Source organism: Prionailurus viverrinus, chromosome B3, assembly GCF_022837055.1.
Source record: "Prionailurus viverrinus isolate Anna chromosome B3, UM_Priviv_1.0, whole genome shotgun sequence".
NCBI classification, from domain to species: Eukaryota; Metazoa; Chordata; class Mammalia; order Carnivora; family Felidae; genus Prionailurus; species Prionailurus viverrinus.
The window spans coordinates 135,053,840-135,069,188 of record NC_062566.1 but is presented as its reverse complement, the minus strand read 5'-3'; the positions used below and the strand labels follow the sequence as shown (position 1 = coordinate 135,069,188).

General features: G+C 43.8%; 1 protein-coding gene across 3 annotated transcripts in view; it reads right to left on the bottom strand.

Annotated features, from left to right (window-relative positions):
* Window positions 1–13,375, bottom strand: part of VRK1 (VRK serine/threonine kinase 1) — a 76,951-nt gene extending 63,576 nt beyond the window's left edge. Inside the window, exon 1 of one of the 3 annotated variants that reach the window (XM_047863709.1) lies at window positions 13,261–13,375. Coding sequence is in view for 2 of the 3 variants with exons in the window: in XM_047863708.1 (XP_047719664.1) it covers window positions 7,253–7,463 (211 nt within the window). In the remaining variant the exon portion in view is untranslated. Of the gene's footprint in view, window positions 1–7,252; window positions 7,548–13,260 lie in introns of those variants that run through there. The other 2 variants (XM_047863708.1, XM_047863707.1) reach the window with 2 other exon arrangements.
* Between the last annotated feature and the right edge of the window lie 1,974 nt (window positions 13,376–15,349).

The following is a 15,349-nucleotide window of genomic DNA, read 5'->3' as shown; positions in this document are numbered from 1 at the left end:
AAGAAGAGTCTAACAAGCCTAAATAAAACTGTAACACTAGATAGAATGATCTAACAAACCACAGTCAGACTGAAAATCAAAACACAGTTCATTCAAGTCCTTCCTTTTACAGATGAAGCTGAGGCCAGAGGGTTTAATAACAAGCCCAAGTTCAGAAGGTTCATGAAAAATAGGTTAAGGCTGGATATACAGGAACCCTAACTCCCAGCTTGTGTTCACCTCACCCAATGCTATCCTCTACTACTTGTATGGATAACCATATATGGGGTGGATATGGATAACCATATACGGAAGCAGAATCTTGACCTCTCTACCTCACAGCACACAAAAATCAATTTCTGGAGACTCAGACCTAATTATGAAAGGTAAAATAATAAAGCCAGTAGAAGACAACGTAAAAACCAATCTTCATGACCGTGGAGTAGCAAAAGCTTCTTAAACAGGTCACAAAAGACACTAATCATAAATGAAAATATTGGTAAGATGTAATTAAAATTTAGAATTTCAGTTCATCAAAAGACACATTACAAGAGTGAAACGGCACGTCACAGGACAAGAAGAGATTTTTACAATTCATATACTGCACACAGGATTCATATCCAGAATATATACAGACTCCAATATTCCAATAAGAAGAAAACAACCCAATTTGTCAAAAATGGGCAAAAGACTTGAACAGGCACTCTGCTACATGGGATAATCAAATAACTAACAAGTGTATGAAAAGATGTTCGAATCATTTATCAAGGAAATGCCAATTAAAATCACACTGATAACTTGTACACAACCACGGAATGGTTAAAGAAAATTCCAAATGTTTTTTTTTTTTTAATTTTTTTTTAATGGTCATTTACATTTGAGAAAGAGAGACAGTGTGCAAGCAGGGGAGGGGCAAAGAGAGGGAGACACAGAATATGAAGCAGACTCCAGGCTCTAAGCCGTCAGCACAGAGCCCGATGCAGGGCTCACACTCATGAGCCGTGAGATCATGACCTGAGCCAAAGTTGGACACTCAACCAACTAAGCCATCCAGGTGCCCTCTCAAAATTCTAAATGTTTAACTGACAGTCCAAGTAGAGGCAAGACTGCAGAGCAACTAGATCTCACACACCTTGTTAGCTGAGGGTATAAAATGGTACAACCACTTTGGAAAACTGGCACCATCTATCTATCAAAGCTGCCGACACACACACTCTGACCAACAATTCTGCTCTCATACGTATACTCAACTAAAATGAATATATATGTGAACCAAAAGATATGAACAAGAATGATTACAACAGCATTAGTCGTAACTGCTCCAAAGTAGACACTACTCAAATCCATTTACGATAAAATTGTGGTATATAATTTGTGATGGTTTTTAGAAATAGTCACAAATTTTGACACCTCTCCAGAAAGACGTGAGGTCAATGTTCCCTACTCTTGAATTCAGGCAGGCTCGTATCTATTTCAACCAACAGTATAGCAGAAGTGACATTATGTGACTTTCAAGGATAAGTCATTCTCTGGAAGCATCTTCTGGGAACCCAGCCAACATGCTGTGAAAACCCAAGACCTAGTGGAGAATCCTACACTTAGGTCCCCTGCTGTGGTCCATAATCCCAGATGACTGTCTTTAAGACATCCCAGTCGAGGGGCGCCTGGGTGGCGCAGTCGGTTAAGCATCCGACTTCAGCCAGGTCACGATCTCGCGGTCCGTGAGTTCGAGCCCCGCGTCGGGCTCTGGGCTGATGGCTCAGAGCCTGGAGCCTGTTTCCGATTCTGTGTCTCCCTCTCTCTCTGTCCCTCCCCCGTTCATGCTCTGTCTCTCTCTGTCCCAAAAATAAATAAACGTTGAAAAAAAAAAATTAAAAAAAAAAAAGACATCCCAGTCGAGGCACCATATATGTGAGTGAAGGATCCTCTAAATGATTCTAAACCCCAGCCACTGTAGAACAGGGACAAGCTACGCCCACCAAATTCCTAACCCACAAAATCCATGAGCCAATAAAATGGTTGCTGTTTTACCCCACTAAGGCTGGAGTAGTGTGTTATACAGTAATTAATAACCAAAACTAATGTGTTATGCAGTAACAGATAAGCAGAACAACAGACCTATTAAAAAAACAAACTATATGCAACAATCTTGATGAACCTCAGACACAATGCTAAATTTAGAAAGCTTGGTAAAAAGGACTAATGTATAAGGCATAATATATAGGGTATAATTTCATTTACCAGGCAAAACTAAGCTATAGTTATAGAAGTCAGAATAGTGGTTACCCTGGGTGGGAGTAATTACTGGAAAGGGGCACAAGGGGGGCATCTAGAGCGCTGGAAGAGCGACTGTCTTGCTCTTGGTGGTGGTAATTTTAGTGTGTTCACTTTGTTAAAAAAAAAAAATCAATGAGCTAGATCCTTAATATTTGTGCTCTTTTTCAGTATGTGTATTATACTTCAGAAAAAAAAAAACTTTTTTTTTTTTTTTTAATTAGTAGAAGTTGGTAACTCAAATAGACACAAAAATGTGAAGGACACATGAAAAATGACACCGTTTTTCAGGCATAAGTGACCAGGTAGTCCCATTAACTGAACAGTAAAATGATGGGGCAAACACACACGAGCAGGGAAAGCAGACCGTGTCCTACTCAGTTCATGTCCAAGGATCTACCTCAGTACTTCTCACAGTCACTCCAGCCTCCGAGACTCTCCTCTCATTTCCATCCTGCCTTCTGCCCACCCCTCCCTTGGTCTCCTTTTTTCCTTCTCATCTCCCCAGATGCCTCTTAATGTTGGGGTTCCCCGGGCTTCCATCTTCAATCCTCTTTTCAATCTGCATTTGCACACACGCACACACACATGCACACACACACAGCCATTTCTCCTGTATCTTCAATCTCAGTTGATGGCATCATCACCTACTTGTTCTAACAGAAAGTTCAGAGTCAACCACAAATTAAGATTGCAGTTAGCTAAATCCCATGAAAAGAAATTTAACAGGATAAGCCCAAGCTCCCATGTTGGACCGCAAAACTAATGCCTGAGTTTGAAAAAGATAAAACTTAGACACAACAGGCTTAGATACAGCAGTGTATGATGTAATCACCAAAGCTATTAGAGCTGATAATAAGAATACAGTATGTAGAAGAAGAAAGGCACTATTCTTCCCTATACTTATGGAAGAAAAATGCTACATCCAAAGCACTACAATCCTAATTCAATCCTAAACACTACAGCTTGAAAATGGAATTAAATCAAAGGAAAGCCACCAATGTGGTAAAAGGACATGAAATCATGCCTTGTAAGGAATAGCTAATGAAGTCAAGAAGACTGATGACCATCTGAGTATTCCAGAGGACATTATATAGAAGAGAGATTCAGCTTGTTCTAAGTGTCTCCAAAAGACAGAAAATGGGGTAGGAGAAATAATAAAGACGACTTCCATTCAATGTAAGAAAAAACTTGCTAACAGTCAAAACTTTATTAAAAACAGGATAGGCTGTCTCTAGAGCAGTGATTCTCAACCTGGGATGATTTTTGTCCTCATAGCCAGGGATGCTGGTGAACATCCTACAATTCAGGGAACCCCCTCTCCCAACCAAGAATGACCCCTCTAAAATGTCACTAGTCCCACCTGCTCAGGCAGTAGTGAGTTCCCGGTCACTGGAAGCATTCTATTATAGACCAGACAATATGCTAATATCCAATACATGACTTTCTTTCTTTTTTTGTTTTAACGTTTATTTTATTTTTGAGACAGAGAGAGACAGAGCATGAACGGGGGAGGGTCAGAGAGAGAGGGAGACACAGAATCTGAAACAGGCTCCAGGCTCTGAGCTGTCAGCACAGAGTCCAACGGGGGGGCTCAAACTCACAGACTGTGAGATCATGACCTGAGCTGAAGTCAGACGCTTAACCGACTGAGCCACCCAGGCGCCCCCCAATACATGACTTTCAAAAGTGGTGGGAGATGAGCTGAAAAAAGATGTCCTGTTTCCAATAATTCTCCAGAGAAAAATACCCTCAAGTATATTAAAGCAACAATGATAGCAGTGATGATGATAAATGTTTACTGAGCACTTACTGTGGGCCAGACACTATACTGAGTAATTCAGATCCACATCTCACAGTTCATTCTCACAGCCACCCTGAGATAGGTATTATTTAACTTGATGTGATGGCAAAATTAGGCTGCCCTAATGTCACACAGCGGTTCATATTTGAACTCAGATCTACCTGACTTCTATTACATACATCGTGGTCCAAAGTACAAACATTAAACGACTTTCAAAGCTTTTGTACTCCACAAAACAAATGGATAAGCACATATTCTAGAACTGGGACAATATCTGATCAGGTCTGTACTCACTGCAAACCTAGCTGCCTAGAAGAAAGTGGAAAGGATTATCTGAAGTAGTCCTGTGATGAAGGAGAGAACAATTATCCTGATTGTCCCCAATTGCCTACTTCTGTAAGAGCCAAGAAGCTCTTATATGCCCATGGAATCTCAGTCAGAAGCTGAAATTAATGATGACATCCCTTTATCCATAGGCGTGAAAGCTCAGGATGGACAGACGTTTGAACATCCCCGACTGGGAATCCTGCCCTTAACAAATACACTAGATGCAGATACATGGTTTCTTGGCTGCCTACACTCACGCCCATCTGGCAGGATGGCAGTGTGCCTGCTCACATGTTGGTCAAACTGTCACTAGGGCATAGGTGCCAAGCAATGATAGTTTTAAATGGGCAGCTTGCATAGCACTGTAAGAGCCTGCTCTTCTGCAGAAGGGGAAAAAAAAAAAAAAACAACAACAACTCCGTAATGATACTGAAGGGTTGCAATCACAAATGAAACATTCTTGGTCAATCTCAACATTTCAGTGGGAAAAAGATCTAGACTAGTGGAAAAGAATCTGACCAAAGAAATTCAATCAAACAGGAAAGGTACTTTGAAGACAAATAAACAGTTGGGCTAAAGCTTCTCACGCTGCCAATCTTTGATTAACACACGTCATGGTGATCTCTTAGGCAGAAAATCCTTGCTCAAGAAGTCCTCCTTGTTTTAAAAAAATGGAATGGCATGCTTCTGCCATGTTCTAAGTAAGAAAGCAGAAATGCATTGATATTTAGCAGTCTGTCTGACATGAAAGAAGTTCTGTTTGTTGGGTGATTATTTTTTAAATGACATAAGTCTAATCGGTAGCCACGATAATCTTTTAAATATACAAAAGAAAGCAGAAACCAAGAGATTCCCACAGATGGGGGGGAGGGGGGGAGTATGAATTTGTTAAGAGAAAGAAATCAAGAAATGAAGTGGGCGCTAAGAAAACAAAAACTGAGTAATTTAGGTCACAAGTTAATAAATTATGACACATGGCCCGTCCCTGGCACTTCCCCTGACTAAAGCAAGATGTTCCCAAAGTGCATGCAGGTTCCTATTTCGTCCTTACAGATCGTTTGGATCACTTGCATGAAGCATCTAATGCTCTTCTTGTCTGGAAGTTCTTCCAGATTCTGGCCCAAGCCTAACCCCTAATGCTGCAATGGGAATCACTGTTCCTCATTGGTGCTCAGTAATTTTCAAGAGCTGGCCCTCCTTCTCTGCACAGTTCTTCACATACAAGCATCAGGACAACTGACTGAAAAACCCAAGTCTCTCCTGGGCCACGATAAAGTCAATGCCATTAACTTGCCTCATTGGACCAATTTATTAACTCCTTATGCATTCACATTTCAGTTGCTCATGTCTTGGACCGTTAAGCTTGATAAGAAACATCAACAATGAGTCAACAGAAACTACTCCTCTTGGGGCGCCTGGGTCGCTCGGTCAGTTACATATCTGACTCTTGATTTCCGCTCACGTCATGATCTCACGGTCTGTGGGTTCGAGCACCGCTTTGGGCCCTATGCTGACAATGCAGAGCCTGCTTGGGATTCTCTCTCTCCCTCTCTCTGTGCCTTCTCCCCTCTACTCTCTCTCTCAAAATAAATAAATAAACATTAAAAAAAGAAAAGAAAGGAAAAGAAACTACTCTTCTTCCCACATGTAAAGTGTACTAAAAGTAGCATTAAGAGTTTGGAAGTCCGGCAGAGTTCTCTGTGTCCATCACTGAAGACAGCGGCAAAAGTCTGAAATCTACCATGATTCTTCTAGGAAATACTACGGACTTAATATTCTGACATTTCACCATTTTTTGAGCTTTCCAGTAGGCATCTGTAACACGAAGCGCTAAGTTTAGGGCCATGGTTATACCCTGTTCATCCTGCAAACCTTGTCACTGCTACATAGGGCCTACAACAACCTCTCCAAATGTCATTTCTATCATATAATTTTCCTGCTCAAGAACCTGCAGCAGCAAATGAAACTGTTTATGAACTCTATAATCTAGCCAAGAGCTTTCCACACTCCTGAAGCAACTAGCCTTACTTTATCCTCCTCCTCCCTTTCACACGCCTGCTCCCTGAAACAGCCAGTTCTTAATTTTCTAGGACTTGCCTTTGCTCATGCCATTCTCTAAAACATGTGCCCACTTCCTCTCAAATCCATACATACTTTTTTTTTTATTTTTTAATGTTTTGTTTTTGTTTTTTGGGTTTTTTTTTGAGACAGAGAGAGACAGAGCACAAGCAGGGGAGGGGCAGAGAGAGAGGGAGATGCAGAATCCGAAGCAGGCTCCGGGCTCTGAGCTGTCAGCACAGAGCCCGACGTGGGGCTCAAGCCCACAAACCATGAGATCATGACCTGAGCCGAAGTCAGACACTTAACCGACCGAGCCACCCAGGAGCCCCATACATATTTTTTTCAAGACTCAAGCCGTATCATACTTTCCTAAACCTGTATTAATTTTCACACTTCACTGCTCACTCACTTCCTACCTTCATTTTGATATGCAACTTATAGTGTGGCCAACTGATTTTTTATGAAGTTAAAATATGATTCAACTGAGCAAGGGTAGTCTTTTCAACAAACGGTTTTGGAAAAGTTGGAAATCCACAGGCAAAAGGAAAAGATACAAGACCTAAACTTCATATCCTGTGCCGAAATTAACCCAAAGTGGATCACAGATCTAAACGTAAGGCATAAAATTGTAAGCATCCTTCTGACCTAGGATTAGAGTTCTGACACATGCATGACACCAAAAACACAATCCATATGTCAGTAAGTTGGACTTCCTCAAATTAAAGACCTTGGGGCCACAAAAGACACTAGTGTCACAGACGGAAAGACAAGCCACAGGCTGAGAGAATATGTTTACAAATCACGTACCTGGCAAAGCACTTGTATCCAGAATATACAAAGGACGCTCTGAACTCAACAAGAAGGAAATACACAATCCAGCCACAAAATGGGCAAAAGGTAGGAACAGACGAGTCACCAAAGAAGATAGAAGAATGTTCACCACTCGCCACCAGGGAGCTGCATGCAAACTGAAGCCATGACGAGATACCTCCTGCACACCTACTGTCGCGGCTAACATAAGAACTACTGCCAACGCCGAACGCCGGCGGGAAGGTGGCGTAGCCGCACCTCCCACAGTGACGACAGCGATGGAAAACGGGCCCTTGGCAGTTTCTTAAGGGAAACATACACTTAACCCCATGACCCAACGTTCACACTCCTGGGCACTTAATCCTATAAGAATAGAAACTCCTAGTCACACTAAAACCTGTACGTGAATACAGGCTTCCGGCCACGGAACGAGTAACTCACGGGAATAAACGGCACAGGGTCAGGAATACGGTCAATAATGTAACAGAGATGTATCCGCAGATGGGAGCTACACAGCTTGATATACCTGAAACGAATGTGTGTCAACTATACTCAAATCAAGGAAAAGAAGAAAACCTGAACAGGCACGTTCCTAGCAGCTTTGTGTGTCAAAGACAAACACTAGAAACAATCCACGTGTCCTTCACTGGGTTAATGGTTACATGAAATGTGGTCCAGCCCATACAGTAGACAAGCAGAGTACTATATCAAAACTAGGAAATTTACCATATTAATGCCATATTATTGGTTCACCATCAATACCATGTTAGTAATCAAGCTACTTATTCAACTTTCAGTTTTTACAGCCTTTTTACGCATGTACGCATAGTCCTAGAACATCTTATCATTTGTAAAGATTTGTGCAACCATCAAGAAACAGAATTGTCACTACATAGAAACTCCTCTGTCCTACCCCTTTGTAGTTACACCACCCCCGCCCCCGCCCTAACCCCACAGACACTGATCTGGTCCCCATTTCTACAATTTTATCATTTCAATAATGCTGTATAAACAACTTCATACCCTCACACAGACCTTTGAGATTGGCTTTTTTCACTCAGTACCAGGCCCATAAGCCCCACCCAAATTGTTACATGTAGATAATCTTGTTCCTCCTTATTATGAGTGGTGTTGCATTATATGGCTAGACCACATTTTATTTAACCATATTTACCCACTGAAGATGGATGGGGTTGTTTTCGGGCTGGGGCTATTACAAACAAGGCTGTTATGAACATTCATGTACAGGTCTTTGTATGAATACGTTTTCATATACACCCAAGAGTACAACTGTTAAGCGTCCATTTAGCTCTTTAAGAAACTGCCAAAACAGGAGTACCTGGGTGGCTCAGTCGGTTGAGCAGTTTGGCTCAGGTTATGATCCCTGGGTTGTGGGATTAAACCCCACCTCAGGCTCCGTGCTGAGCATCTTTCTCCCCTTACCCGTCGCCACTGCTCGTGCTCCTAAGATAAAAATAACAGGGGCACATGGGTGGCTCAGTCTGTTGGGCATCTGACTTCGGCTCAGGTCATGACCTCACAGTTCACGAGTTCGAGCCCAGCATCAGGCTTCACACTACCAATGCCGCAGAGCCTGCTTGGGAGTCTCTCTCTCTCTGCCCGTCCCCAACTCACTCATGTGCATGCTCTCTCTCTCTCTCTCTCTCTCTCTTTCTCTCAAAAGAAACAAACTGTAAAAAATTAAAACAAAAGTTTTCTGAAGGCCTGAAAAACCAGTAAGATTAAGCCTCTTAAATGTTATAACCTGAGCTTAGTTTTTAAGAAACTAGTTTTTAAAACGTTTATCTGGATTCCCAAAGACTTTTTCTTATTATCTCTAATAAAGAATTTATACTTAGATATGATCTCTTTGTTGATATCTGTTGCCTTATTATATAGTAAACTGCAATAAGAAGTGAAAAGATGCAATAATGCCAACAATAAAAGTTTCTGTTTCTATGGATTCCAGACATAGCTTACAGAAACTAAAGGTTTAACAGCACTTTCCAGCTCTCAGTATTGTGATATGTGATCACAGTGCATTTATACATAGTATCATCAAACAATGGCATTTGTTCAGCTGTTACTTGGCAAAACTGGAGAAAGCAATTAATCTGAAATAAAGCTATAGTTATCTTGGCTAGAAGATTTCTAACTTCCTGATTTTTAAAAATTTTAAGTATAACTGACAATTAAATGGATAATGGAGTCTCTTTTGGGTTCTTGAAACAAGGAGTTAGCTGTGGACCAGGCATCCACATGCAAACAGCAGCACGACAGCCGGTCTGCAAAGACATGAAATAAATGCACAGAAAGAACTAGAACACCCCCAAGAGTGGGGAACAGGGGTGCTGCCCTTGTTCCTAATGACTTTCCAGTTCCTCAGTCCCTTGTGGGACCAACTGGATAGTGAGGTCCATAAGAAAATGTGTCCTTCCAATAAAGTATGCTATTTGTTTAAAAAGTGTATGACAGAGCACTCCTAAATCTCCAGCTAATAACCATGCAATTATATGACTCCACCTACTACAACATCCCTCTTAATGTATATGACTTTATTGATAAACATCTTCCTGTGTGTACATGTTTAATGTTCATCCTAAGTATCGGTCAGTTTGTACTGGATCCAAGTTTTCAAATCCTAGAGAACTGGTTCCCATCCAATGGGCCAGAAACCCATAGAGAGACAGCAGTTATTGCAAAGAATCATCAAAATTCAGGTATTTACATGAAGACTAAAGAAATAATATGACTCACACTGTGTTTTTCCAAGTTAACCAAGATGCTGTGGCTAATAAAATTCTTAATAAATCTACTGGAGAATGCCACTATAAGGTAGTTTCTTGCCATTGGTATTTATTGATGAGCATTAAAAATCGAAGTCTTAGTAGGAGGCAAGGGCACACCTAAGCCCTCTCTGAGCTCTCCAGAGAGCATTCCTTTCTGAAAGGGCTGCCCATAGGTCACCCAGGACAAGAGTAGCAGACTGCTTGGTTTGAGTGCAGAGATGTGAGACAACATCGGGAGAGGCGGGGCAGGAACAATTAGGAAAGCGCATGAAATGACTCCAAAACAGCAACTTCAAAATGCCAGGTATTTAAGGGTATTCAGGAGCCAAAATGGGGAAAGATTAAAGAGCACAGCCCTCTTCGCTTACAAGGCCAAGCAGGAACATATTCTCAGGAATTTCGGTCAAAGGGGCCAAACGCATCCTAGACTACAAACATATCCTACCTACTCTGTCGGGTGCTCTGTCAGGATTCTATCACCTTTCTAAATTAATCTTGTGCCCTTATTAAAAATTCCGTCTTTTCTAAATTTTATCTACAAACACTACAACTGCAAGAACACACCGTACCTAGCACACTTCCTGACATCTACAAGTCAGGCGCGGTATCCTGTGAATAAAGGAGTCCGTTTCTGTTCACCCTGAAAAATAACCTCGGCAAACACAGAAAATAGCCTACCAGCCCGAAAAATGTCCTCCAGTCCTATTCCGTTACCAACCCATTCTCATAACCCATCAAGACCAATCTTCATGACAGCCTCACCCACACACACAGAGGCAGCACTTAATTCCCCTTAGGTTAGCTGCCTGATCCATGGAGATACCAGCATCTGCACATCCGCATAAATTCAGGACTCATCCTTCATTTGACAGAAGGCAAATGTTAAAGCTTTGCCTCATTTCCAGGAAGTTTTCTTTTTCAAATCAAAAATCCTTTCAAAATTTTATTTTGCAAATCAAAATTCTATGCGTTGTACACTGTATCTTATTTGGGAGAACGTCAGGGCAAAAATATATAGTTGTCAAAATAAGAATCTTATTTTTTTCTTTTCCAGACATGTAAGGCATTCACTTACATATTTACCATTATCTCACATTAGTTCTCAACTACAAAAAAAAAAAAGGGGGGGACCTATGTAACAAATTTTAGGGTCTGTCAACATTTTGAATGCACTGCTGTTCTTATATATACACTTGCATCCTGGAATAAAACTTAGCCTAAGCTTTGCATAGAACCACTTCCTGGGCACTTACTAGCTTACTATATGCCAGATTCTATGTTTGACACTCTACTCCATTACCGCATTTGTTTAACATACACCCTCTCATAATTTTTGCAGTACTAAACATAAGAAGAAGCCATTACACTATAAACCTAACATCTGTACTCGATATTAGTACTAAATTTACAGTGATACCTAATACCAGTTTTTTTTGTTATTAAATTCAAGTTGCTTTACTGTTTAAAAACACAATCAGGGGGCGCCTGGGTGGCTCAGTCGGTTGAGCGTCTGACTTCGGCTCAGGTCACGATCTCACAGTCCGTGAGTTTGAGCCCCGCGTCGGGCTCTGGGCTGATGGCTCAGAGCCTGGAGCCTGCTTCTGATTCTGTGTCTCCCTCTCTCTCTGCCCCTCCCCCGTTCATGCTCTGTCTCAAAAATAAATAAATGTTAAAAAAAAAAAAATTTAAACAATAAAAACACAATCAGATCAGCAATGTTGAGGTAGGTGCACAGTGAATACCATCTGGGATCGTTTCAGCAGAGAAAGCTATTATTAAATGACTACTTAAGTTACATTCCCTTCTATGGGTAAATGAACATAACCTTATCTACTCAGAAATTTAATTCTAATTACTACATATCATTTTCAACAGCATAATCTAAAATGATTGTGTAAAGAACCCTTGCTTCCCTCTGAAATGGCTTCAAAATTGTAGGCTACATTCTCCCCAAAGACTTGCTCAGCGTGTCATTAAAAGGTGTCTCGATTCTGATCTCCGAAAAATAAATGGTGACATTTTCCCCCCTCTTGTGAATTCGGACTCAACAGATAGGCAATTCCAGTTAGAAAGAAAGAGACAGAGAAGGAAGCAGGGAAGGAGGGAGAGGAAGAAGGGAGGGAGGGAGAAGAAGAAGGGAGGGAGGGAGAGGAAAGAAAAAGCATTAATGAGGTTCTTAAACAGTTCCCAAAAACTGCCACCTCTACTGGGGTGCTATTTCCAAATTGTTCCAAGAAAGGGAGGTGGGGGAGGGAAAGGAAGAGTCGATACACAGAAAAACAGTAACGAATGACTCGACAGAAAAGAAGTTAGAAACATGGACGGTCTCAACAGGAATCGAGCGTCCCCCTCTCTCGGGCTCCCAACCCAATGACTCTGCAGCTGTTCGTAGAATCACCTACATCACCGAAGAGTTTAGAGACCAGAGCCACAAACTATTTCGGCGCTGGGAAAAAAACTATTCGCTGCCTCGAATAAAGTTGCATCAGTAAAGGGTGTCACTGTGGCGTCCAGGGACAGAGAACAGAGAAGGAACTGTCAGAGGAATACGAAGATCCCTTACAAAACGACCCAGGGAGTCCACCGCCTGGCACCATGCCCTCCAGGGCAAGCTCTTACCGGGCCTCACCCGGACACGGACAGATTAGTAAGGGGACAGCCCCCCACCCTAAGGTTCCCGGGCCTGGAGTGCTATCCTGGGGGGGGGGGGGGGGGGGGGGGGGCGGGCAGTCTCCTTCTCCACTCTCAGTTCCTAAATCAAACGTCACCTCCTCTGGATGCCCTCCTTCACCCCCATCACTCTGGCCTACTACAATCGCCTGTCCTCGTTTCAAGGGAACTTTTCAGGGTCTGCAAACTGTAGTGTCTGCTTTTTATTCGGTGTTTCCTCTCCAGAATGTGAACTTCACGATGCCAGAAGGACCTCGTCGGTCCTTGCTAGCACGCGACCCCCGGCCCTGACACCGGGCCCGGAGCGCCCAGGACGCGAGGCACGTCCGGCCGCGCGAGAACGTGCCGCTAGGCCTGGGGGGCCGGCTTGGCAGGTGCAGGAAACCCCGGCGGCGGCTGGGCCTGAGGGAGGCAGGCAGGAAGGGACGCCCGCGCGGCGCCGCCCGAGGTCACGGCTGCCCGGCCGCCCCGCGCCGGCCCGGCCCCCGACCGCCCCTCCGCGGCCCCCCACTCGGCGCCGGCGCTCGCGGCCCGCGGCCTCCCTACCCCGAGCCGTAGACGCGATGCCTTCTGCACTGTACGAACTTCCCGCCGCTTTCGCCGACTTGCAACTCCTCTGCGGCGCCGGCCCCGTCACACCCTGCAGTATGGAGCCTTCCCATTGGCTCGGGGCGAGAGGCAGAGGCGGGGCAGCCGCGGAGCAGGGCGGAGCCCGCGGTGGCCCGCTCCGCCTCCCCAGGCATGCCGGGAGCTGTGGGCCGGCCCTCCCGCTGCATGCTGGGAAATGAAGTCTTTCCCAGGCACTGTGCGATCCGGGTCCTTCTGCCCTCCTGGGCTTCCGGGAAGGGTGGTTTCCTGCGTTCGAGTCGGTCCTGATCCGCTGATGTGCTCTTCGGCGTTGTTGAAACCGAGATAAATATTGTTCGCACTGTTCGCAGTAACTTGTTTATTAAATAAGTGTGTTGACAAAGGGTTGGATGTAAAAGAAGCCCTGTAGTCCCGTTAGCTGTGGGTCTCCTCTGCCTCCTGGCGCTTGCCTTCTGCGCCACCACCCAGGAAGACTGGTCCCCTGGCAGCGTGGTTCAGTGTACTCTCGCCTGGGTCTGAGAGCAAACAGCCCGGAGTGCAAACCCTAGCTCTTTCACTTTGTAGATTTGTGACCTAAGGCAAGTTATAACCCCTGTGAGTCTTGCGAGCTGTTTGTCGGGATTAAATAAAATAATCCATAGACAGTGCTTTTCACACAGTAGATGCTCAGTAAATAGTAGATAGTATTAATATTATTCTGCCCACTGATTGTCATACATCTAAATCCTATCTTTCAAAGCCTACTTCAATGTCTACCCAACCTTTGTAGCGTCTCCTCTATAATTCTCTTATGCCATGGTTTCCTTTGTATTCACAGTAAATTGTCTAAGCCTCCATCACCCCTGGGGCTGTAAGCTTACTGCCGACTGAAACAATGTTCTAGCTCAAAATCACCAAACCCATAGGCAGACGGGTATTGGTGAGGAGGGTCGTTAGTGAAGATAGGTATTCCCCTGGATCCTTCTTGGCAAGGTCACCTCCAGTAAACTGGGTCCCTCAGCTGAAGGTCACTGCTCTCTGGCCCTCCCCTCCAACTTGCAAAGATAGCTCGTTCCCTTTGTGCCTCAGATCTGCAAATAATAACACCACGATGAACATTTGTCAGCAAAGAGGTCTCATGATTCACACGTCTCATGGGTGTGGAATTCGCCAGCAAGACAACGTGTCCAGAATCCATTGAGAAAAAGACACTCTGCACACACACAGGCACGCACACTCACACGTGCACAAAGAGGACTTGGAACAGGATTTAACTGTCACATGGTGACTGTGTTTCCCCAACCTTACTATACGTGTATGGAAGAACTGTCCCTACTGGGTTGACAATCGGCTGGCCTTAAAGCACAATTAAGTCAGCAGCAGTGCATGGAGGATTCCAAGGTGAGAATGGAATATATTTATTCTTGAGCTCATGGTTACATCACCCTCAGTTGGGTGGCTTACTGTTAAATGCTACTTAAATGTAGCTGTGTTCCAAGGCAGTTGCCAAACCTCCCACACCGTCCACACATGCTGAGATGTCCTACCAATGGAGAGCATGGCAGGAGACCAGTCCAAGCTGCCGTCACAGAGACAGCATGTCTCTGTGAAATGTTGTAGATGGGAATACACCCCTGGGACATAGGAGACTCTCAACGAATTTGATGAGTTGATAGCTTGGTATTAAGATCAGGGGTGTCTGGGTGGCTCAGCCAATTAAACATCGGACTTGGGTTCAGGTGATGATCTCATGGTTCGTGAGTTCAAGCCCCGCGTCAGGCTCTGTGCTGACAGCTCAGAGCCTGGAGTCTGCTTCAGATTCTGTCTCCGTTTCTCTGCCCCTCCCCTGCTTGTGCTCTCTCTCTCTCTCTCTCTCTCTCTCTATCTCTCTCTCTCTCAAATATAAAATAAAACATAAAAATTAAAAAAAAAGATCAGGGATGTGTAGAAAGTTGACCAGTGAGAAATTGCTATGGCCATGTTTTAAAACTTAAGAACTGAAGTAGAGAGGGGGCACCTGGGTGGCTCAGTCTGTTGAGCATCCGACTTCAGCTCAGGTCATGTTTTC